The 25,255-nt window shown below is 53.3% G+C and overlaps 2 protein-coding genes across 2 annotated transcripts in view; one reads left to right on the top strand and one right to left on the bottom strand.

Moving 5' to 3' along the window:
- MACROD1 (mono-ADP ribosylhydrolase 1) overlaps window positions 1-11,170 on the bottom strand; it is a 149,424-nt gene extending 138,254 nt beyond the window's left edge. Inside the window, 2 exon segments of the mRNA XM_047775430.1 lie at window positions 10,688-10,794; window positions 10,796-11,170. Coding sequence (XP_047631386.1) covers window positions 10,688-10,794; window positions 10,796-10,984 — 296 coding nt within the window. The 5' untranslated portion in view covers window positions 10,985-11,170.
- On the top strand, window positions 10,983-25,223 carry LOC125124110 (uncharacterized). Its single transcript, XM_047774272.1, has 3 exons — window positions 10,983-11,000; window positions 11,167-11,478; window positions 24,419-25,223. The coding sequence occupies exons 1-3, from the start codon at window positions 10,983-10,985 to the stop codon at window positions 24,830-24,832; spliced, it is 744 nt and encodes a 247-aa protein (XP_047630228.1). The 3' UTR covers window positions 24,833-25,223.
- Window positions 25,224-25,255: the final 32 nt, after the last annotated feature.

The following is a 25,255-nucleotide window of genomic DNA, read 5'->3' as shown; positions in this document are numbered from 1 at the left end:
CCACAGGTCTCCTGCCCTCCAGGGGATGCTCCCCCTCCCCCAAGGATGCAAACTAGCTCTGCATGGCCATCCTTCCCACAGACACACGCGGAGGAGGTGCGGGCAGAGGGGCTAGAAGATCCCTCCCTGAAGTTCCCGTCGTGGCTCAGCGGAAACAAATCGGACTAGCATCCATGAAGACGCAGGTTCGATCCCTGGCCTGGCTCAGCCAGTTAAGGATCTGGCGTTGCTGTGAGCTGTGGTGTAGGTCACAGACATGGCTCAGATCCCGCGTTGCTGTGGCTGTCATGTAGGCCAGCAGCTGTAGCTCTGACTCGACCCCTAGCCTGGGAGCCTCCATATGCCGTGGGTGCTGCCCTAAAAAGATTCAAAAAAAAAAAAAAAAGAAGATGCTGCCGTGGCCTCTTTGTTAGGAGGGGAAACTGAGGCCCATGGAGGAGAAGGGCATCTCGGGCACCATAGACCTGAGCTCAGAATCCAACTCTGCCACTTTCCAGTTGTGTCCACCCCTCTGGGTCCCTAATATCTTCACTTACAGAATGGGGACTAAGATGGCCCTTGCAGAATAATTTCAAGCTTGCTCATACATGTTAAGGCAGTTTGACGGCACTGAACCAGTTACATCGTCATTGTCATTATTTGTTGGCAGCGGGACACAGCAAACCAGGACAACTGCTCTCCTCAAAGAGCAAAGAACAAAGAGATCTGGTGCCCACTTGCGACACCCCCCAGCCCTGGCAGAGGGCTCCCCACAGACGGATGCCCAGCTGGGGCCTCCCCTAACATGAATCAAGGCAGTGGCCGCAATGGTCCCCTTTCACAGAGGAGGAAAGGAGCTCAGGGAGGTTAGGAAGCTATCAGGAGTCATGAAGCTGGTGAGCGGGAAGCCAGGCGCCCCCATCTGTGGGGGGTGGCCCCCCCCAACAGCCCAGAGGCCTGAGCAGCTTGTGGCTCGTGAGCTCCCCCTGCTGGCCTGAGACAACCTGCGCAGCCAGGCTCTCAGCCCAGCCCTGGTCCCTCGACCTCCACTGCCAGAATGGAGCAGCCCCCACCAACCACTGGGAGGGGGGTCAAGGAACTCAAAACACGTCAGAAAAAGTGCAGATGGGGGAGGGCAATTAGAGGGGGCGGTGGGAAAGGTAGGGTTTGCCTGCTGGAGGCTTCTGGGGGAAGGGGCAGGTGTTCAACAGACAGGTGGGTCCCCCACTCGTGCCTTTGCCCTGTCAAGGTCAGCTCATCCAACCTTCTGTTGCTCAAGGACGCCTGAGGAGCCCAGAAGGGCCCAGGTCACAGTTTGGCTCAACACTGGTGAATTACTATCAAAGGCTGGTTACACCCCAACCTGCTTCAACTCCAGCTCAAGACAGAGCCACAGTCTCTGGCACCCTTCCTACCTGCTTCCACAAACACCTACCATGCACAGGTTCTGCAGGCAGTGCTAGGCTACAACCCCAGCAGACATGGTCCCGCCCTCATGAAGTTAGAATCCAGCAGGAGAGACGGAGGCTGATCAGGCTCCACACAACCAAGTAAGCAATTCCAAGAAGTACGAAGGAAAGGACGATGGGGGGGTTGGGATAGGAGGTAACCAGAACCTCCTCCTGGGGGCTTAGCTGAGCCTGGGGAGAGGGGTGGGGACAGCCATGACGGAGAAATGGCATGTTCCAGGCCCTGGGTGGGTGAAATCCAGGGGGTGGGAGGCAGCAGCAAGCACAGGGAGAATGATGCTGAGAGGTGCAGGGCCGAATGCAGAGCCGCCAAGGCCCATTAAGGACTGACCTGGGCCCAGGGGCACCCGAATCAGATTAAATATGCTCCAACCAGATATAGATTAAGAATCCTGGGGTTCCCCATTGTGGTGCAGTGGTAACGAATCTGACTAGGAACCATGAGGTTGCAGGTTCGATCCCTGGCTTCATTCAGTGGGTTAAGGATCTGGCGTTGCCAGAGTGTAGGTTGCAGATGAGGTTCAGATCTGGCGTTGCTATGGCTGTGGTGTAGGCCAGCGGCTGTAGCTCCGATTACACCCCTAGCCTGGGAACCTCTATATGCTGCAGGGGTGGCCCTCAAAAGACAAAAAAAAAAAAAAAGAATCCTGTCCCCGCCCCTGCAGCAATGCCGTTCTCACTCTCTTAGAGGCCAAGGGTATCCTCTGAGGATGGCATCGTCTGAGCATGGACAGTCCCCTCTGTCCCTGGATGTTCACATTTCCCACTTCCCTGCCCCCTTCTCAAGGGTCTGTGTGCCCCATGATCTGAGAAACAGGCCAAGGTCTCCTACTTAAATAAATGCTCCTTTCTTTGTGCGTTGGGGGTGAGCGGATGGGGGGGAGGGTGTGGGTACTTGAAGGGACCGAAGTGCTTCTCCAAGCCTTGCTTGTCTTCTCCTGTAACATGAAGGTAACAGAAAGCTCCCACTTGTTAAAGGAGAAGCAAAACAGTCTTAGGGAGGCACCATGCAGAGCACACTGCAGGCAGTACCACCAAGCAAAGAACAGGCAGGGCTCCATCCAGGCCCTGCCTCTCCCTGGCAGGATGAATACAGATCAGTCAGTTAACAAACATCTATTAAGCATCCACCATGCACCAAGCCTGGGAGGCAGGGTGGGGTCCCAGGCCTAACAGAGCAGAGGGGAGGCCAGAATAGCTTCCTGGAGGGGGTACCCCAATTCTCTGGTCTGCCCCAGGAGCTGCAAATTGCTGGAGAAAAATCCCACCAACCAGGCAGAGGCTCCCCCTAAATCCTTACCTCCCCCAGGTGGCCACTCCAGCTGCTGCTTTGGAAATGGGTGCCCCCCTCCGCAGCCTCCTCCATTCGTCCTTCCAGCCATCCAGCCATCAGACCCCGCCTCCTCTTCCCACCGAGCCAGGAACCACTGACACATTCCCGCCCACACCTCGTCCTCCCTCCCTCAGGTCACTAGGCACGAAGGTCCTTCCTCCCAACCGAGACCACCCGGCCTGCCTTCCCAGGGACTCACTCCTGCGGCTCCCCTGTCACCAGACTGTCCTTTCTGCCCCCAAACACCCCCGTGTCTTTTAAAACGAAACCCTCCCTTGCTCCTCTGCCACCCTCCTCCGCTGTCTACACTTCCTCCTCCCAGGCTCCCCACCCCCAGCCCCACTTTTCCATCAAGGCCAAGGTCAGAGACGCCACACCGGCCACTTGGTCCTGTGGCCTCCCTTGTAAGCTCAGCACCCCCAACCCCTCTTCCCCCCAGGAACCCCCCCTTAATCTACACCCTCTGCCTGGGTTTTCACCCCAGTTCCATGTGTGTGAAAACCTTCCTTATGTTCAGGATCCTGAGGCTGCACCTCCAGCCCCTCATCTCCTCTGAGCATCTGCTCCCCAAAGCCTGCAGCCTCTCACCCCCAAATTCTCCCTGTGCCAAACTGAACTTCTGAGTCCTGCACCCTTACTCCTTCTCAGTGAATGGCCCAGACTTTGCTGGAACTGCAAAGCAGGGGTCTTTCCTGTCTCTCCCACCCCTTTCCTGCCATCAGCAGGCTGTTAGACTCACCCTCACAACACCAAGGAATCCAGGCCTTCTGCTTACCCCCACCAGGCCACACCTCCATCACTGATGGCTCCTAGACCCTTCCGGAAGCCCCCACTCCCAGCTGACTCCGTGTCCATCCTGTGGTCTCTTTTTTTTTTTTTTTTTGGTTTTTAGGGCTGAACCTGCAGTGTATGGAGGTTCCCAGGCTAGGGTCTAATTTGAGCTATAGCTGCCAGCCTAAACCGCAGCCACAGCAACGCCAGATCCAAACCTCGTCCGTAACCTACACCACAGTTCACGGCAATGCCGGATCCTTAACCCACTGAGCGGGGCCAGGGATCGAACCTGCAACCTCATGGTTCCAAATCGGATTCGTTTCTGCTGCACCACGACAGGAACTCCCTGTGGTCTATTTCTAACCCAGGAGCCCAGAGATCTTAGGAAGAGGCGTCAGAAACCATCTTTCTGTGTAACACTCAGTTCAAACTCCAAGTCCTCACCCAGGCCTGCATGAGAGCCTGCCTCTCTCTCAACTACCCCCCCCACCCCCACCCCTGTATTTCACTCTGCCGCCTACCCCTCAGCTTTCAGTCCCCCCAACAGCCAAGCCTCCGTGCCCTGCCTGAGGGCCTCTGCCTGCCATGCCTCCTGCCTGGTCTTCTGCTGCAGTCCCCTCCTCACCGCCATCCCCTCCCAGAGCAGCTGCCTCCACGACCACCTGTGCCTTACTCCTTACTCGACCTTGGCCGTCCAGGGATGTGTCGTGTTTATGTCGGGTTCCCAACACCTGGCACCGCATAAGGCATAGGTGAGTGTGTCCGGGCAGCTGTGGGATGAATCAATGAACCAAGGAGCTGAGACCTGAAGGTCGAGGGCAAGTTTGCTAAGAGAAGAGGTCTCTCCTCGGCGGAGGGAATAGTGTGTGCAGAAGCTCTGACATATGAGACAGCATTTGTGTGAGCAAATGGAGAGAAATCTAGAACAGCTGGGCCGGAGAGCAAAAGCAAGGCCGTGGCAGCTCTGCCGGCCTGTCTGAGGCACGCGCTGGCTCAGGGCCGGGCCGCTGCTGTGGGTCTGGTTCCGCTCTCACTCCCTGGTCCCACCAGGTTTGGGATCATGACCCCCAAAGATCATGTTCGTGAGTAAGGCGCCCACCCTCCCAGCCTCAATCTTCTCATCTCTAGAACAGGGCAAGGCAGCCTTCAGCTGGCACCCAAGCTCGCTGTGAATGAGAAGGTGGCCGTGAAAACACAGAGGAAGCTGTCAAGAGCAATATACACGTCAGATCTGCTCGCTCCTCCCTGGGACTGAAATAAGAAGGCCTAGAAAGAGTGAATGAAAACAAGACAAAACCTGAGAGGGCAAACGGTATTTTTCCAACTTGGGGTAAAGAAGGTAGAGCAGTTTGGGGACTGTCACGGGCACCCATATTTGTTGTCTCGCACAACCTTGACATCCTTGCTCCAAGGCCCTGGCGGGTACTCACAGTCAGCTGGACCTGCGGCCAGAGCAAAAGGCCCTGCTGGGACCCTGCAGGGACTGGCCTGCCAGGCCCCAGACCGACCCCAGAGGGCTCCCATGAGCCGAGTCTCTCTGGCTGAAGCATATCCCAGACGCCCCTTGGAGCTAGTCTGGGACGCCCAGAGATGGCTCAGCTGCCCAGTAGACACCACCTGCTTTACAGAAGAAGCACAGCAATCCGCCCTGGCCACAGGCAGGCGAAAGGAAGCCCGGGCAGGATGCAGCCCGAGGAGCTCTCCTGCACTGCCCTCGCCGGTACCAGGGCCTGGCCCGAGTGACCCCAAGCCCGCACAGCCCTCTCCCAGTAAACACCAAAAGACGGCTCTGCTTCCCAGACGGCAAAGGAAGATGACCAGAGATGATACCTGTCAGCCTGCCCTTCTGGTCTGTGGTCCCCCAGGGCACACCCCTCGAGGCTTACTCCTTACTCGACCTTGGCCATCCAGGAATGTGTCGTGTTTATGTCGGGTTCCCAACACCTGGCACCGCATAAGGCATAGGTGAGTGTGTGAGGCTGCGGCCTGGCTGGCCCCTAAGGAGCTCCACGCTGCACGAGTCTCCGATTCATGGGGAAGAAGCCAGCTGGAACCAAGTGTCCTCACGGCCTCAGCTTCATCTGCCAGGGGGGCTGCCCCCCAGGTGGGGAAGAGGAGAAGCAGGACCCTTAAGCTAGGCACATGCCCCCGCATTTATAACATGCGCTCTCCCTCTGCCAGAAGGACAGGTGCAGACTTAAAGCACAAGTGAGTTTTATTTTTCTTAAAAAGATGTACAACATACGTTTTAATTTTCTTTCTTTTTTGGAGAGTTGAGAGTATTTCACAGCTCAGTGAGACAGGTGCTGTAAAAAGATATTTGCAGTAAATTTTGATGGGGAGGCCTGACCCCAGACAAAGTTTTCAGCGGCTCCAGGGCACAAAAGCCGCGCTGGAGGAAGCGGGCTGCGCCAGAACCATAAAGTGTGGCGGGTGAACGGGAATTCAATGATGTGTTTTAAGAAGTGTCTTTATGGCACCTGGCAAGAAAGGCTTCAGAAAGGTGAGCACGGGCTGGCGCGGAGGGAGGCTCCTCTTCTGGAGCAGGTGGGCCCGGCTGATAACGGCTGGGCTCTGGGAACGCGGCGGCAGCAGGGGCGACAGCGGCATTAATCACCTGGGCTCACCGCCCCCCCACCCCCCTCCCCGAGAGCAGGGAGGAGACGAGGAGTGGGGAGACGGCACCAGGAGTCTTGGAGCCTTCCTGACCTCCCCAGGCCCGTGGCCGCAGCAGGAAGTGCAAAGGCTGCTTCCCCAGAGGACAGGGGGCAGAACCACCCCCCAATTCCCAGGTGTGTCTGGAAAATTTCCCTGTTCAGAGGTCGAATCAGATAAACCATCTCATCTGCATGAAATCCCACAGGGGATGAAATTAGTCCTCGCTCTGCCCCGTGCAAACAGGCTGGAAGGTGTCAAGCCTAGACTGAGCCACCAGGGAGAGAGGAACAGGGCTCTAGACATGCGAGTCAGGGCTCCAGCATTTGAGACCATGAGGGAGACAAGTTTACATGAGCCCAATGTCCTCATGGCCAGAACGGCAGAGACAGGAGACCAGCCTGAGGGGCGACAAGGAAGGGGGCCACCGGGACCCTTTGGCTACTGTGGACAAAAGGGTTTCTGATGTGATCCCAGCATGACCTACAAGTCAGGGGTTGCTGGTCCCATTTTACAGATGAGGGAACTGAGGCTCAGGGTGCGGGGAAGCAGTGGTGCTGGGCAAGCCATGTCTAATGGCACCGATGCCTGTTCTTTTTTCAGCACACAGCTCTACCCCCCTGCAGGTCAGAAGGAGGCTCTGTGCTCTTCTCTGGAAGACACACCTGTGGTGACAAAACCACCAGAAACCCCCGGGCCTGACCTTAAGTCCCCTTGGACCTAACTGCCTTACAGCAGGACTGTTTCCACAGTCTTCTGATGAAAAGGCACAACCTCGGGGGGAAGGAGGTGCCCCAGCACCGAGAGGATTAAAAGAGAAATGAACCCCTGGCCAGTGAAATCAGATATTACAGAGGTCTCTCAAAAAGACTGAATGTCTCCTGGGAGTTCCCTTCGTGGCTCAGCGGAAAACGAATCCCACTACCATCCATGAGGACGCAGGTTCAATCCCTGGCCTTGCTCAGTGGGTTAAGGATCCGGTGTTGCTGCGAGCTGTGGTGTAGGTCGCAGACATGGCTTGATCTGGCGTTGCTGTGGCTGTGGCGTGGGCTGGCAGTTGCAGCCCTGATTCGACCCCTAGCCTGGGAACCTCCATATGCCAAGGGTGTGGCTCTAAAAAGGAAAAAAAAAAAAAAAAAAGACTGACTGTCTCCTAGCCAGGAAGATCCAGTCTGATGCTATTTACTTACCTAGAGGGAGAATGGGTCCAGAGAAGTGGGCAATCAGCTTGAAGGTGGAAAAAAAGGAATACGCAGAAGCCAGGCAGAATTTGGCCACCTGTCCAGAGGGCTCACTGGGCCACGAGCTGAGGCCCCCTGCCTTCTGCATATGGAATGAAATACCGAGCAACAGCCCAGGGAAGGGCTCCTCGGCAGGTAGGTGTACCCAGCAGGGAAGCTTCCCAGCCTGCCCAGGCCAGCAGGATCCGCTTCCAAAATCATTCAATTGAGAACACATGCTGCTGAGCAAACTTAAGGCTATGATTTGGCTTCCACACGGCTTTCCTCAGGGAGAGGAGGCCCTGCCCAGGTGCTTGTGAGTTCCAGACCCACTGCCATTGTATTTCCCCACCACGAACCACACCTGAACCCTCTGAACTATGCATGGCTCTCGTGAGTTTGGTTACCATGTGCTAGAGAGAATCATCTGAGGCACGGATGGGTCTTTAGAGGCCTATGTAGGTATATCCACCAGAGAAAGGTGAGCACATGTCCATCAAAGACATGTACAAGGATATTCAGAGCAGCTGTATTCCCAACAGGCCTGAATTGGAAGCCAACTGCCCATCAACAAGAGAATGGGCACACAAACTGTGGTGTATCCACACTACGGAATATTACGCAGCAAGAAAAAGAGCAAATGTCGCACCCAATCATGTGGCCAAATCACACAAGATATTTAGTAAAAGGAACTGGACACACTGTATGCCTTGGTGATACGAAGCTCAAGAAAGGAAATGAACAGGTAGAAGAGTGATTAGCTGTAAGGTATTGATTGGAAAAGGGCTCAAAGGAACCTCTGGGGCAATGGCAATGTTCTACCCAGAGGTTGCACAGCTGGATACTCAGGTACGAGTACACTGTTCACTCAAAGTCTGTCCACTTGATGAATCTCACTGTACAATACAACTCAGCTGAACAAGCAAACCGAAATGTAATGAAGAAAAAAGTGTGCGGGTCTTCAAGGCTCAAAGCTCAGATCCCAATCAGAGGCAGAGTCCAGCTGAGGCAGCCCCTCCTGTGGGTTTTTAAATTATTCCCCAAATTCTTTGATTCTCTGCCCTTCCAAAGGTGGAAGCTAATTTCCCTCCCCTTGAACGTAGACTGGACTCTGTGACTTGATTCTAAATAAACAAAAGATAAAGCAGAAGAGACAGTGTGGACCAAAGTCACAAAAAGGCACTGTGGCTTCAGGCCTGGTCTCCTCACCTTCCCTCTCTTGGGTCACGTGCCTGGGGGAAGCCAGGTGCCATGTGGCGAGGACACTCAAGCAGCCTGGGGAGAGGCCCTGAGGTGAAGAACCGAGGCCTTCAGCCAACAGCCATTTCACTTGAACGGGCCATCTGGGAAGGGCTCACTCCGGCCCCACCCAAATCTCCACCGACCTCCTGAGAAATCCACAGCCTGACCACCCAGCTAAGCTACTCCCAGTTCTAGACCTCAGAGACTCTGAGAGAAATGTTTACTGTTTTAAGCTGCTAAATGTCCAGTAATTTGTTATTATGCAGCAAGACGCCACTAAAACACAGAGATCTCTGCGTCTCACTCCCACAAGCTACCATCTAAGGGCTGCAGGCGCTCCTGAGGCAAGCCCACCCGCCTCACACCGCCCCCTGGCTGGACACTGGACTCGGCCAGCCCCATCCGCCATGGCTTCTCCACTGCATTGACCTCTACCTGGCATTGTCTGGTTGCCTTGCTCACATCCTCTGCAGTCCCTTCTCCCTAAGCTCTGGGAGGGCAGGGCCCCTGCCTGTCTCCCCAGCACCATGGCAGTGCTGGTTACATAGAAAGCACTTGATAAAAATGGACTCAATGAATGGCAATCCCAACAGCTGGGAATGGCTGGCCGGTCAGCTGCATGGGGTCTGGAAGTTTGGGGCGGCACCAACGATTGGGAGGGGGCGGGGAGCTGGGTCCTAGAAGGAACGGTGCCTGGGTCCCCGGCTGCCCCAGCTCTCTTTCCTACCACCCTGAGCTGCTGTTCTCTGAAAAGAAGGGAAAGCGGGCATCCCTGTGGGGCAAACCCCCTACTCCCCACCAGGGTGTTCTGGGGCCAGAGCTGGGGGCGTAACAAGCACTCCTTGCGCTCCAGGAGCAAAGTCAAGTGCCCCCTGCCGGCGCTTTAAGATCCCCGGGAAGGTGCCGCAGTTCCTGACAGGGGCAAGTCATCTTGAACTCCACCTCCAATCCCGAGAGGACGCCGTCTGCTGGCCCCCAACCACACCCCGCCCCAGGCCTGCCTTCCCAGCCCCATTGGCTGAAACCCACTCCACCACATGGGCCCAGCCAATGAGCTGCCGTCCCTGCCCTTTTGAAAGGGGATCCTGCCGGGAATGGTCACAAGAGCCCAGGGAGCAGGCCCTGAAGGGCAGGGGCAGCTGGGGCTATTTGCGGCTCCGCAGGTCAGGTTGCTTTGCCTTCCCTGTTCCGTCCAGGCCCAGAGTCCAGCCCTGGGCCTCATGCCCACCAGGACTCATGCCCTGCCCCTGAGCAGGAGGAAATGGCTTGATTCCTGGGGGTGGGCGGGAGGGGGGTGTCACTGTTCTCAGACAAAATCTCTGCCATGCCCTCCAGCTCCTCTGCCCTGTGCTCCCCAGGAATGAGACAGAAACTGCTCACAAGTGGCCAGAGGCCAGCGATAAGGGCAAAAGGGCACCAGACCACGTGCCCAGAGAGGCAGGCTCCCAGGGTAGGGGTGGGGGGGAACCCGCCTGCACAGAGAGGCCCCTCCTCTTGGCCATCTGATCCCACCAGGTGGGACACCAGCCCCAGAGCTGTTCCCTCTGCCCATTCCCTGCCACTCTGCCTAAAATGCCATCACTTGAGAAACCGTACTTTGCAAAGCCTGCGGAGTTCAGAGCCTTCTTTCAGATCTGAAGCAAACTCCGAGTGACCTTGGGCTCCTGGGTTCAGGCACTGAGCCTCAGTTTCCCTCCTGCACAACAGAGTAGGCAGCAGGCCCTCGATGATCTCCGCAGGTGCCCTGTGACCCATCCCAGCGAGGGGAGGCCACCCTCCTCACACACCCCTCGACTGGGGACCTAGACCTGGTCTGGTGCTAAGTGGTTTACGGCACTGGGCACATGGGGGGCGTGGCTGTGAATGGGGGGGGGTGTCCCTACCAGGGGACAGGGGGTCTTAACTTCCCCAGGTCTCTGGGGTGGACGAGGCTGCTGGTGGGGTGTCGTCCAGCCGGTGAAGGCCCAAGTAGGGCTGCCCTCGCCCCTCGCCCCCCTCCTGCTTACACTTACATTTTGCCCTCCTTCCAGTCGGTGGAGGTGCTCAGGTCCACCTTCGCCGCCATGGCCAGGGGGGCCCAGGTGCGCACCCCGGCTCTCCGCCCCACCGCTGCCGCCCCCCCCAGCCCCAACTCCCGCTGGGGTCCGCGCGCCGGAGTCGTACGCGCCCAGGGACGCCGGGGGACCGCACGCACTGCTGCGGGTCCGCGTGGCACCCGCCGAGGGGCCGGGCCAGGGGCGCGGGGCGCCGAGCAGCTGCCCCGCCGCGCGCAGCTGTGCCAGGCGGCCGGACACTCGGCTCTGCAGAGACATGAGCGGGCGGCGCAGGGCGGCTCCCCGCCCACTTGGACTCTATTTACGGTGCTAGGAGAGTCTCTCCCTTATTTACACGGGGACCGGGTGGCTCGTGCCAGCCCGCGGCGACCTGCTCGGGAGCCAGCGAGCCGCGCGGCCAGAAAACCCGGGCGCGCCGCTGGGCACCCTGGAACTTGTAGTCCCGGCCGCCGGAGGGGCCCGCACACTCCTATACACACGTGTGCGCCCCGCCCGGGCCTGCGTGGGTCGAGCCGCACGCAAGCCCTGCTCTCGGAGGGTCGCCGGCAGCCGTGCGCTCTTTTGGGATTGGCCCAGCCACGGCCAACTTCCTGGGCCGAGGCGCCTCCCGCGCGCGACCCCGGCCCCGCCTCCGCCCCTCGGTACTGAGCCGAGCGCAGCTCCCCAGGGGTCAAGCGGCCCCACCCTGTCCCCGGTTCCTGAGAGCCGCGGGTCCCAAGCGGCCCTGGGAAGGTGACGAGTGGCACGAACAGGTACGTCCGGTTGGGCAACTTTCCCCAGGCCGCTGAGCGGCTGCCTCTTAGCCCCAGGGGCGGAGATGCGCGGGGGCCGCGGCTGAAACCAAAGCTAGAGCAGCTGAGGAGGCAAGGCTGGAAATCTTGGAATTTGAAGGCAAAAAACTAGAGCTCCAAGAGCGTTCTTGGGTGGAAGAATTGGGATGATTTTTTTCTTCATACTTTTCCTAATTTCTTACAAGGACTGTAAAGGTGGATTTTTAAAATACATTTTGTCTTTCTATACCATTCTATTATTGGATAAATATAATAGTGCATATTTTTAAAACCTGGGACAAGGAGCCAGGGTTCCAGAGAAAGTTTTAGTACCAGCTCTGCTCACTCTTACCCTTGTGACTTGCTTCTTGGGCTGTAAATTAAGAGGAAGGATTTCCCCATGTGGCTCAGCTGAAACGAATCTAACTAGTATCCATGAGAACGCAGGTTCCATCCCTGGCCTTGCTCAGTGGGTTAAGAATCCGACATTGCTGTGTGTAGGCCGGCAGCTACAGCTCCGATTCGACCCCTAACCCAGGAACCTCCATATGCCTCTGGTGCAGCCTTATAAAGACAATTAAAAAAAAAAAAATTAGGAGGAAGACATAGTTCAGGTCTAGCTGGTTGCAGACCTGCTTCTGTGTACCTGGCCTCTCTGGTGCTGTGTAGCAGGAACCCTGGACAGGACTGTGGGGAGGATCACAGAACGGCTCCCTGTGGATGCAGCTGATGTCACCATGGTTCCCAAGAAAGGATCAGCAGCAGACCTGTAGACCGGGAGGTAGACAGTGATCAGCCCTGGGAGGGAGGGTGGAGAGGGACCATCATAAACCAGGGGACAGGAAGCCACTTGTTGCTTCTCCAGTAACTCAGCAGTGTAAGAAGGGCCTTGCCAACTGCATCCAGGACAGCAACCACCCACAGGGTACGAGGTACCAGCCCTCGCCAAGATAAGGCCTCTACAACCATTTGCTCTCCCTTTCTTAATATGTGTTCCTGGCGAGGCAGCACTGCCCCAGAGCACAGATAAGAAGCCAGGACTGGCTCAAGGCCAACGCGGCCTTTGAGGGTCAGAGCCCAGGCTGAGCTCAAGGTTGTTTGATTCCCATCTGTGGTCTGGAAAGTCATTAGGCAGATGTAACTGATTCAGGCAATGAAGCATGTGGGTGACCCTGTGTTTGAGTTTCCTATTGTTGCTATAACAAATTATCATAAATTTAGCAGCTTAAAGAACAAACAAAATTCATTTTCCTAAAGTTCTGTAGGTTAGAAGTCTGAGCTGAGTCTCACTGAGCTAAAATCAAGGTGTCAGCACCAGCTTCCAGAGACCACCCCTCTTCTTCGACTCTCGGCCCTCTTCCTCCATCTTCAAAGCCAGCAGTGTCGCATAACTCAGACCAGTCTTCCCTAGTGGCTTTTCCCTCTGACTTGCTTCTGCTTCCCTCTTGCATTTTTCAAGGACCTGTGCGATTACGGTGAATCCACCAGGATAATCCAGGATCATCTCCCCACTTAAACTCCGCTGATTAGCAACCTTAATACCATCTATGCCCTTAACTCCCTTTTGCCTGTAAGGCAACATATTTACAGGCTCCGGGGATTGGGATGCAGACATCTTTGGGGGTCGTTATTCTACTTACTACACCCTTCCTGGCAAAGTCTAGGGAGGAGGACAAGGAGAAGCAGGGAACCCGGCAATAGAAACTCTCAGTGCCTGTCAGGAGGCTGCCTTCTGTATGGTCTGAAATTTGTCTCCCAAGGCTAGGCCATTGAATCACCCTGGACATCCTGGGCATCTGAGTTGGTTTTTCTGTTTTTCTTTTTTTTGGCCACACCTGCAGCATGCAGAAGTTCCCAGGCCAGGGGCTAAACCCACACCACAGCTGTAACCAGAGTCACAGCAGTGCCAACACCGGATGCTTTTTTTTTTTTTTTTTTTTGCTTTTTAGGGCCACATCCACGGCACATGGACATTCCCAGCCTAGGGGGCTAATCAGAGCTGCAGCTGCCAGCCTGCTATGCCACAGCCATGCCAAATCCGAACCACATCTGCAACCGACACCACAGCTCATGGCAATGCCAGATCCTTAACCCACTGAGCAAGGCCAGAGATCGAACCCACGTCCTCATAGATATTAGATTTGTTTCCACTGAGCCACTATGGGAACTCCCGTTTATTTTTGCCAGGATTTAGCTCTGTTCTCACACAGCAGTCAGGATGGAGAAGGCCCCAGCCACAGCCCACCAAGTTCTGGTCTAAAGAGAGACTGGGCCCCACACTCGGATGGGTCTAGGCAGGGAGGTATGGTTCTGACTTGGCAAGGCAGGACCTCTTCACAGAGTTTCAGCCCTGAACCTTTTATTTACTTATATATTTTTGGCCTCACCTGAGGCTTGTGGAAGTTCCCAGGCCAGGGATTGAACCCACACCATAGAAGCAATCCAAGGCATAGAAATGACAACACCAGATCCTTAACCTACTGCACCACAAGGGAACTCCCTCAGCTGGACCTTTTAGAAAAGGTGAAATTTTGCCTGGTACCAAAAATGTGTGTGTCAGGAGCATTCCAGGCCAAGGGACCCACAGAAGCCAAATGGTGGAAAAGTCTATGGAATGCTGAACTTTAGGTGGGGCCATAATAGCCGGTGTTATCTGCTGAGGATTTTTAATGCTGGAGAGGGGCTTTCATACAGAGAAAAGCTACCTGCTACTGCCTGTGTTTAAATTAACACTGTATTTATTAAAATTATAAATTTAAAAACTAGTTTTTCTTAAACATCCAAATGCAACTTGCAAATCTAGTTTTCTATTTATAAATCTGATTTTTGTATAAACATAAGAACAACTACCTTCACTTAGTCTTTGGTGAATATTTAATTAACTCACAGGTTCAACAGATTAAATTCTAAAAATGAACACCAGTTACAAACTTAGGTAATTAAATTCTTTAATAGATTTTAAACTGCATTCTACAGAGTTGAAATAACTTGTCCTGGGAGTTCCCGTCGTGGCTCATGGGTAGCAAACCCGACTAGTACCTGTGAGCACACACATTCGATCAGTGGGTCAAAGATCCGGTATTGTCATGAGCGGCAGTGTAGACCAGCAGCTACAGCACCAATTCAGCCCCTAGCCTGGGAACTTCCATGTGCCTCAGGTATGGCCCTAAAAAGACAAAAAAAAAAAAAAGGAAATAACTAGTCCTCTCAAACGCCTCACACTCTCAGCAGAAGAGACTTACACATGTAACAGGCATATTTTTTTTGTTGTTCATTTTTCTTACAAACAGGGAGGGAACAGGGGGTGAAGACCCCTTCATTTCCCACCTTATCCAGCCCCTCCCAAGCCAAGCATATTTTTTTATAATCATTACTAATTCCCATACACAAGTAGATTAAACTTATAAGTATAGTAAATTAGTTCTCCTAAATACTCAAATGCTGCTTATGAACTTAGATCTTTTTATACTGTCCCAGTTATTTACTGCTGCCTAATAAACCACCGAAAATGTACTAGCCTAAAATAACAACCAGGCCTCTGAATCAGCAGTTTGGGCTGGGATGAGCTGGAAGATTCATCTGCTGGTCTTGTCTGGGTCACTGCTGTGGCCAGTCATCTGACCACCCGACTGGGGCTGAGGGCCCTGGACCACCTCACTCATGTGATGGGCAGTTGGTGCTGGCTGTCAGCGAGACCCTTTGGTTCTGCTCCGCGTGGCCTCCACTATGCCAGACTGGACATCTTCGTAACCTGTGGATCTCAAGGCCCCAGTCCAAGAGGGTGACAGCAGAGGCTGCAAAGTGCCTCTTGAGGCCTAACTTGGAAGTCACTCTGCATCATTTCCACCAGGTTCTGTTGCACAGTTCACACAGTCACAGGATTCAGTGCGTGTCACAAGCCAGCCCAGAATGCAGGAATTGAAAAAGAGATTCCATTTCTTTTGGGAGGAGCTGCCAAATCCCAACGCAAAGGGCAGGCCTACAGAAATCAGAGGCATTATTAAAGCCGTCACTGCAGGCTGTCTCCCCCCTCTCTCATTAAAATCACAAATCAACTTAAAACACTTGGGGAGTTCCTGTGCGGAACTGAATCTGACTAGGAACCATGAGGTTTCGAGTTCAATCCTTGGCCTTGCTCAGTGGGTTAAGAATAGCGTTGCTATTGAGCTGTGAAGTAGGTTGCAAACACAGCTCGGATCTGATGTAGCTGTGGCATCAGCTGGCAGATGTAGCTCCAATTTGACCCCTAGCCTGGGAACCTCCATATGCTGCGGGTTGACCCTAAAAAACAAACAAAAAAAAAAACCCTTGGATTTTAGAACATGATTACAAAACTTCTTCCTAAGCTGGTACCAAGATTCTGGGTTTGCTTTGCTGGCTTCCACACTTTTCAGGGTTACAAAACTACCCAGAGGAGTAGATTCACCATCTCAGCAGGGCTGAAGTGCAGCGAGCTGTGAGATCACAATACAGTGAGGGTTTCCTGCTTCTGGTCTGAATTTTAAGACCAGAGCAGAAATCAGGAGAACTACCAGATCTAAAGGAACCCCAGAGGGCCCTCCTCTCTGCAGGGGCTTGACTTTAAAGCCCAATGCATTATTGTTTCCTGAGTCTTTCAAGTTTCAGCAATACCCCCATTTTACCCTGCCATCTTTCTTCTTTCCATCCTTTCTTGTCTTTTTAGGGCCACGCTTGTAGATATGTAAGTTCCCAGGTTGAATCAGAGCCACAACTGCCGGCCTACACCACAGCCCAACAACTTGGGATCTGAGCCGAATCTGCAATTTATACCACAGCTCACAGTAGCACTAGATCCTTACTTAACCCAATGAGCAAGGCCAGGGATCAAACCCTCGTCCTCATGGATATTAGTTGGGCTCGTTACCACTGAGCCACAACGGGAACTCCCTTGCCATCTTTACTGCCCCGTTTGGGCAGATGATCCTCTGCACCTCCCAGGCCCCTAATGTGGGATCACAGTTTTGCACCTCCCTCCCTCCAGGCTGTGATGCCTTTTTCATTTTTTACTTTATCACCTGTCTGTGTTTCACTTTACTGTCTGTTTCAATGGCCAATATTGTGTAGGTATTATATTGAGGGGTGTGAAGGGGAAGGATGGATTACAAGGTAGTAAACGTCCAGAATGTTTATGTGGCTATAAATCAGGCCTGGCTAGCAGAGGCCCCGCCATCTGCTTCCTCTCGGGGTGGGTGTGAGTATCTGGCCAATGGTCTGGAGAGGCTCACACTGCCTTCCTCAGGGGAAGGAGCTGACTTCAGAGAAGGCCTGGGAAGGAGGCAGATGCTCTGGGTTAGGATACAAAACCCTCAGACAGTGGTGTCCATTGTAATATATTTTAACAACATAATAAAACGTGAGATGTTCCCAGGTGGTACAGTGGGTTAAGGATCGGCATTGTCACTGCTGTGGTGCAGGTTTGATCCCTGGCCCAGAACTTTTGCACGCTGCGGGCAAGAACCCCCCACCAAAAAAAGAAAGGAAAACCATGGAAGGCCCTGTTATGGGCTGAACTATTTTCCTCTCAAATTGGCATGTTGAATTCCCAACTCTCAACACCTCAGAAGGGGACATCATTTGGAGACAGTCCTTAAAGGGGTGATTAAGTTAAACAAGGCCCTTAGGGTGGTCCCTGATAGAGCCTGCCTGGTCTCCTTCAAAGAAGAGGAAAGCTGGACACACATAACCAGGGATGGGTTCCTGCACAGAGAAAAGACCACATGGGGACCCAGGGAGAAGGTAGCTGCCCGGGAGCCAAGGGGGGAGGCCTCAGAAGAAACCAGATCTGCCAGCACCTTGATCTCGGACTTCCAGAACTGTGAGAAAACGAATTTCTCTGGTTTAAGCCACCAAATCTGTGGCTTTAGTTATGGCAGCCCTGGCAAACTAACACAGTACCCCTCCCTAGGGAGGGCCACAAAGGCCAGAGTGGCTGCAGCAGCGGAGGTGGAGAAAAGGGGGGAGAAGCAGAGAGGGAAACAGGACCTACTGGGATTTGGATTCCTTAGGGAGGGAACTCTGGGGGTGCTGATCAAGTCTGTGGATGAGCTGACTTGTAAAGAGCAGCCTTTGGCACCTAAGTGGAGCATTAGAGACAACGGCTCTTGGACAAGCCGTCCGGGCAGCACTGGGGAGGAGTTTATCACCGTGAACAGGCAAGAGGAAAGCACAGAAAAACCCTTGGGGGTGACCGGTCTGGTTATCTACTGCTGTGTAACAAACTAGTATCCTAAGCTACTTTGTTTTAATGGCTGAAAACTTTCAGCATCTCATGATTTTGTGGGTCAGGAATTGGGTCAGAGCTCAGCTGGGTGTTTCTTTTGCTCCATGTGGCCTCCACTAGGTCACACAGTGACCTTCAATGGAAGACTAAGCTGGGCTTGAGGGTCCAGGACGGCTTTCCTTCTGAGCTGAGATGTGGGAACAACCAGGGCTCTCCAGGTGGCCAGCTTGGGCTCTCTTGCAGTATTGTGGCCTCGGGCAGACTTCTCACATGGCAGCACAGAATTCTAAAAGCGAGTGTCCCAAAAGAGTGGAAGCTGCCAGTTTTATAAGCTTGGAAACTGGCAAAGTGCCACCTCCAAGGTTTTTTTTTTTTTTTTTTTTTTTTTGCTTTTTAGGGCCGTACACAGCATATGGAGGTTCCCAGGCTAGGGGTCAAATCAGAGCTACAGCTGCTGGCCTACACCACAGCAACACAGGATCCGAGCCACATCTGCAACCTACACCACAGCTCACGGCAACGCCAGATCCTTAACCCACTGAGTGAGGCCAGGGATCAAACCTGCAAACTCATGGTTCCTCGTCAGATTCGTTTCCACCGCACCACAAAGGGAACTTCCCTCCACTGTATTCTATTGCTCAAAGTAGTCCCAGAGCCCATCAAATTGGGGGGGGGGGCATAGCCCCATTACCTTCCAATAGGAGGGGTGTCCCACAGTGCTCGTTGACAGCCCTTCTTGGTATTAGGTGCATATTATGTATAGTGGTCATCTTTTTCCTTTTTTGGCTGCACCTGAGGCATATGAAGTCACCAGGCCAGGGATCGAAAGTGAACTGCATCTTTGACCTACACCACAGCTGCAGCAACGCCGGATCCCTACCCCACTGCGCCAGGCCGTGGATGGAACCAGCAACGCCCCAGAGACGGTGGGATTATTAACCCACGGCACCACAGTAGGAACTCCTGTGCTGCAGTCAATTTAAATCATCTTGTCATATAACAGGTTTCACTCTCAAGTCTCAACCAAGCTCAGGTGTGCAAGAAACACATTCTACATTTCCTCAGACCAGGATTTCTGAGCCTCGGTTCTGTTTACATTTGCCCCAGGTCATCATGGGGAGCTGTGCTGTGTATCGTAGGATGTTTAGAGCCGCATCAGTGGCCTCTGTAGCACAGCTACCCCCGAGTTGTGACAACCAAAAATGTCTCCAGACATTGCCAAATGTCCTCTGGGGACAAAAATCACCCCTGGTTGAGAACCACTGATTTGGGATCATCTCATTCTGACTCCAAGCCCCCATCCTACCCAGCTGTCACGTTGTATCTCAGGTACAACCAGAAGCCCTTCTCTGTCAGGTGGTCCTGAACTGGCATAGCGTGGGGTGCCCTAAATCTCGGGAGGAGGGTTAATCTGTCCTGGTGGTATCAGTGTCCTCACTGGACTCACCCAGACACAGCAGCTCTTTCATCTCCCACCCCCGCACCTCTCATGGGATATGTCCTGGGATACCAGCTAGGGTCCCCTCTGACCCTCAGGGAGCCAACATTCCTGTCCCCTTCCCAAAGCCAGGAGATGGCGGGGACCTGCAGAGGGGTCCATGTCCAGCTGACAGAATTTCCTGGTGAACTGAACGTGGTTGTGAAAGACAGTCAAGGATGCCTCCAAAGTGTTCAGCCTGAACCAACCCAAGAATAAGGAGGCCACTGATGAGAGGGAAGTCAGGGGCGAAACAGCTTCAGGAGAGAATACTGGGAGCTTGAACATGTCAGGAAGTCCATTTGCCATCCAGGTGGAGACGTCAAGGAGGCAGCTGGGTAGACAAGTTTGGAACTCAGAAGCGAGCTCTGACCTGAAGCTAGAAATGCAGGAGTCCTCCGCTGTGGGGTTTATAGCCCCAAGACTGGCTGAGATCACCCCGGGAGGGCGTGTGGATGGTGAGGCCCTGGACTGGGCTCTGGGGCTCTCTGATGAATAATTGTCAGATAATAATTACCATCATTCTGGGGAACTTCCATATGCCCTGGGTTTGGCCCTAAAAAGATTAAGAAAAAAAAAAAAAAAAGACCACCATCTTATTCCTTGAAGTATCTGGCAGTTTCCGGCTCTTGGTGAGCTCACTGAATTGAGCACAACTCCACGGCACTTTATTCTCCCCCAGGCTTTTCCCACTAATCAAGACTTGGATTCCATGTGACTGGGTAACTGAAAGTCGGGAAATGAAGACACTCTTGAGGAATTTCTCAGAACCCAGAGTGGAGCTTCACTCTCCCTTGCAGAAGGAAACTCGAGTTGTCTTAAATTCCCGTTCCAATAATGGAAGTTCTTATGAAAACAAAATTCCGGAGTTCCCGTCGTGGCGCAGTGGTTAACGAATCTGACTAGGAACCATGAGGTTGCGGGTTCGGTCCCTGTCCTTGCTCAGTGGGTTAACGATCCGGCGTTGCCGTGAGCTGTGGTGTAGGTTGCAGACGAGGCTCGGATCCAGAGTTGCTGTGGCTCTGGCATAGGCCGGTGGCTACAGCTCCAATTCAACCCCTAGCCCGGGAACCCCCATATGCCTCGGGAGCAGCCCAAGAAATAGCAAAAAGACAAAAAAAAAAAAGAAAACAAAATTCCACGTTGTACACACCCCAGAATTCTGTACCACACCCCTTCCCCAACCCCCACTCCTCCCTCCTGTGCTGAGTTTCATGAGCTCCAGCTGTTTCTTTTTTCCTGCTATTGGAAGAACTTTAAAACTGGGGATTTGCTCTGCAGAGAATGTGGCTGCACTGGGTGACCCCTTCAGGTCAATTATTTGCTGCTGGATCTCCGGCCTCAGAGTTGACTCCAAACGCAGCGCTTGCCATTTTGCTCCCACCTTGAGAGCAGCAGCACCGAAATAGCAGCATGAGTCACTCTGGAAGCGACACACATCGCATGGGCCTGGACGCCCGCTGGGGAGCAGCTTCTGCTTGAGTTCCAGGGATCTGGGGAGGGGACAGTGGCCAGCTGGCCTACATCACTGCCTTCCTCAGGAGTGCTCCAAGTACCATTGGGGATTTGGACAAGCCTGAGTTGATGAAAATGCTAAGAGCTAACATTTCTGAATGTTCAGAAGAGGCTTTACCATGACACCAAATAAGCTTAAGCCTCGGGGTCCCTCATTTGCACCCTTTCTAAAGCTCCATACTTTTTTTTTTTAGTTTCCCTGTTTCTTTTCTCAAAAAGAGCTCTCAAACTTTTGTTTCAGGTCTGCCAAGCCTTGAGCATGGGCCCTTGTAATCCTCACAGTAACCTTGGGATGTCATCGGCACTTCATCCTCTTCACTCACAGACAAGGACACTAGAGCATAAAAAATTCTTTGGGTTCCTTGGACATTCCAAACTTGTTTCAGCCTCAGGGCCTTTGCATTTTCTGTTGCCCTGTCTGGAACGCTGTCTCTGACAGGCTTCTCATAATTCCAAGTCTAAGGGGCCTTCACTGACCACCCACCTCAGGTGCTCCTTCCCCGCCTCCCTGTTAACTCTTTTTTTGCTTTTTATGGCCACACCTGCAGCATATGGAAGGTCCCAGGCTAGGGGTCGAACTGCAGCTGCAGCTGCCAGCCTATGCCACAGCAACTCTGGATCTGAGGCATGCCTGCGACCTATACCACAGCTCATAGCACCCTGGATCCTTAACCCACTGAGCAAGGCCAGGGATTGAACCCACATGCTCATGGATACTAGTATGTAACCCACTGAGCCACAATGGGAACTCCTCCCTCTTAGCTCTTCATCCTGTATTTTTTGTTTTCTTCATAGTGCTATGAATTACCTTCATTTGTGTTTTTTTTCTTGTTAGGGCCCCACCTGTGGCATATGGAAGGTCCCAGAGTAGGGGTTGAATCGAGCTGCAGCTGAGGCCTGGGATACAGCCACAGCAATGTGAGATCCTTAGCACTGAGCAAGGCCAGAGATCAAACCCAAATCCTCATGGATGCTAGTTGGGTTCTTAACCTGTTGAGCAACAAGAGGAATTCCAAGTGCATTTATTTTTATTTAACAAATGCATATAGTATTTAGTCTGTTGTCAAACACTGTTCTCAGTATGTTATAAATATCAAGTCATTCAATCCTCACAACTACTCTAATATTGAAGGTTTCTTGGGAATTCCTGATGTGGCTCAGTGGTAATGAACCCGACTAGTATCCACAAAGATACAGGTTCGATCCCTGGCCTCTCAGTGGGTTAAGGATCTGGCGTTGCCATGAGCTGTACTGTAAGTCAAAGATGCAGCTTGGATCTGGTGTTGCTGTGGCTGTGGTGTGGGCCAGCAGTTGCAACCCCTAGCCTGGGAACTTCTATATGCCATGGGTGTGGCCCTAAAAACCAAAAAAAAAAAAAAAAAGTTTCTCATGAGCATTTTAAAATGAAAGCAATTGGGAGTTCTTGTGTGGCTCAAGAGGTTAAGGACCCTGTGTTGTCACCACTGTGGCTTGGTTATAGCCGTGGCACATGGTTTGATCCCTGGCCCGGGAACTTCTGCATGGTGCCAGCTTGGCCAATAAATAAATAAATAAAATGAAAGCAACGGAAGCCAAGAGAGGTTAACCTTCACAGAGGCTAAGGAAGTCATGAAGCTGAGTTTCAGTAGGATTTGCCTCTCCGTCTAGAAGACAAGGTCCACACTGCAGAAGCTGCATCTGAGGACTGCCGTGTTCACTGTTGAGCCTCTGTACCCAGAGTAATGTGCCACACACAGAACTATTAAAAAAGATGTGGGAGCAGAGACCAAGTCACACAGAGGGAGGGATGGGAAAGAAGCCCAAAGAGGCTGGGGAGGTGGGGGCGGGGGGTGGGGGGCAGTGACGGAAGGCCTCAAAAGGAAAGGCCTCCAGGGGTGAAGGAAGAGCTGGGGTGGGGGCAGCAGGGGGCTGACAGGAGTGTGGTGGTCTGGAGACAGTGCCAAGAAGAAATGAAAAGTCTTGTTGACAGTTTCGACTTAGATGACTAAGAGGCCAAAAGCCTCGGAGTCACCCCCTTCCTTCATGCTGTGTCAACAGATCCTGGTGGCTCCTCCAAAATGCATCCAGAATCTAACTTCTCTCACTTCCTCTGCTCCCACCCTGGCCCATGAGACCACCACAGCACTCTTGGCACCTGCAACAGCCTAAGAGGTCCCCTCTGCCTTTGTCCTCTTCACCGACACAACTAAGTCAGATCACGTCACTTTTCTGCTTAAAACCTGTTGGAATGTTCAAAGTGAACAGAGTGGCCTCCCATCCTGCAGGACCTGGTACTGCTTCCTCTCAGCACCCTCTCCCAACCTTGCCAGGCTCCTGCCATTCTGGCCACCCACTGGCCACTGCATTTGCTGTTCCGACTACAAGGTTCTTCCCTAGGTTTTCCGTGAATCTTATGCCTTTAAGCAGTCGGAATTTTTTTTTTTTTTTTTCTCAAACATTAGCTCCTCACTGGGGTTTGATCTGGTCTCTTACTGGAAATACAACAGCACCCTCCTTGCTCAATGCCCCTTTAATCCTTTCCCTACTGCAGGCACACCAGACTTCAGTTCATCTCTCACTAGAAAGAGCACTACAAAAACAGTGATTCTTGCCAGTATTGCTCACTGCATCTCCCCAGTACCCACACTTACACATAACACATTATAGGGCATGTTTGATGGACTAATAATTGCCTTCTACGGGCTAGACACTGTACAATGCACCTGGAAGACAAAGACAAAGAAAAACAAACACAAGGCTGGTCGTGGGCCTTACAAAATGTGGTACGGGTAGCCAAGCCACTGGTTTAATGTGACTGGACACGTGTAGCCTGTGATGTTATGAGAGTAAATGACATGTTGGGGGCAGGTGAGGAAGGAACCTTGACAGCTCACCTCAGCCTGAAAGACCAGAAAAGACGTTAACCTGGCAGGGTTGGTGGAAGTGGGGGTGCCAGCAGAGGAAACATCTTGCAGGCAGGCCTGGAGTGAAGGAACCCACCTAGTTCAAGGAAGAGACATGTCAGTGCGGTGCTGAAAGTGGAAGATGGGAAAGAAGAGGTGGGAAAAGTAGGCCTGCCCTATCAGACCGGCCAAGGCCAAGTCCCAATCTAAAATCCCCCAAAAGCTTTTGAGGGGGTGGGGGTTATCAGGCATGCAGACCTGCAGTGACCTTGGCTTCAGTGCCAAGATGGGTCAGACGGCTGGGAGGGAAGAGGAAGCTGAGGAGACAAGCTATTGGCATAGAAAGCAGTTAAAACCCTGGGAAGGAAGAGCATTAACCAGAAAAGGGTACAAAATAAATGTCACAGCAGGGTCCAAGACTCTCATCCAAGCTCCCGCCAGACCCCAGTTATGCAGCTTTGTTCCCTTAACCACACACATCGGTCCAGGGCGAAAAATAATTTTTCAAGGGGAGTTCCCGTCCTGGCTCAGCGGTTAAGGAACCTGACTAGCATCCACGAGGACGCAAGTTCCATCCCTGGCCTCGTTCAGTGGGTTAAGGATCCAGTGTTGCCCTGAGCCGTGGTGTAGGTCACAAACGCGGTTCGGATCCCCCCGTTGCTGTGGCTGTGGTGTAGGCCGGCAGCTACAGTTCTGATTTGACCCCCCTAGCCTGGGAATCTCCATATGCTGCGGGTGCGGCCCTAAAAAGACAAAAAATTAAAACAAAAAACTTCTCCAGGCCTATACCCTTTCTCTTCTCTCCAGGCACCTGCCCTGCCCCTCGCTGAGATTTCAGGATCCAGATTACCAACCCCTCTACCCAAGCGGCTCAGAGAGGGTGCGCGTCTCCATCAACGGCGCCGCCGCGGTGAGATCTCAGGCCTGTCCTACCAAAGCCCCAGTGCCCTCACCACCTCGCGGGATTTTGGAAAACGCAGAACACAAGGGCGGGATCCGGGAAGCCCTCCTGAGGCCCACCCAAACGGTCACAACCCCCCAGCCCCCCACCGGCTAGGACCCCGGAGCTCGATGCACGGGCGAAGGGCCAGGGCTGTCGGCCGCCGCGGAGAAACGAACAGCCTCGCTGGACTCGCCGCCGCCCCCTCCGCCAAGAGACGCAAGAGGCGGCCCGGAGCTCCTGCAGCCTCGCTCGCAGCAGAGGATGGCTGGGGCCTCTAACGCTCAGAGACCAAGACTGCAGAGACACCCCACCAAGCTCTCTGAAGGGCAGCCATTTAAACCTATCATAGCAAGGTGTCTGCAACTCACCGCCCAATTGAAATTTTTTTTAACCTGAAGGCGGTTCTGTCAGGGAGTCCGTCAGCCCAATGGGAGACGTGGAAATTTCCAGAAAGAACAGGACCAATGGGTGCGGCTAGCGCGGCTACGATTGGCGGACCAAGCGACCAATAACAGTCGCAGAGGTCCACCCCTCCCTCCAATCGTAGAGCCAAAGATGGGTGGGGCTTGTCCGGGGAGAACCCAATCCCGAGGCGCGGGGGAGGCAGGGCTGCGGGGATTACTCTCCAGGCCCAATGAGAGAGAAGCAAAGATGATGGGCTAGACTTCAAGCCAATAGTAGAAAAGCTCAGAAAGTGCCCC

Source organism: Phacochoerus africanus, chromosome 4, assembly GCF_016906955.1.
Source record: "Phacochoerus africanus isolate WHEZ1 chromosome 4, ROS_Pafr_v1, whole genome shotgun sequence".
NCBI lineage: Eukaryota > Metazoa > Chordata > Mammalia > Artiodactyla > Suidae > Phacochoerus > Phacochoerus africanus.
The sequence above is the reverse complement of the archived record's forward strand: the minus strand, read 5'-3'. Positions and strand labels throughout refer to the sequence as shown.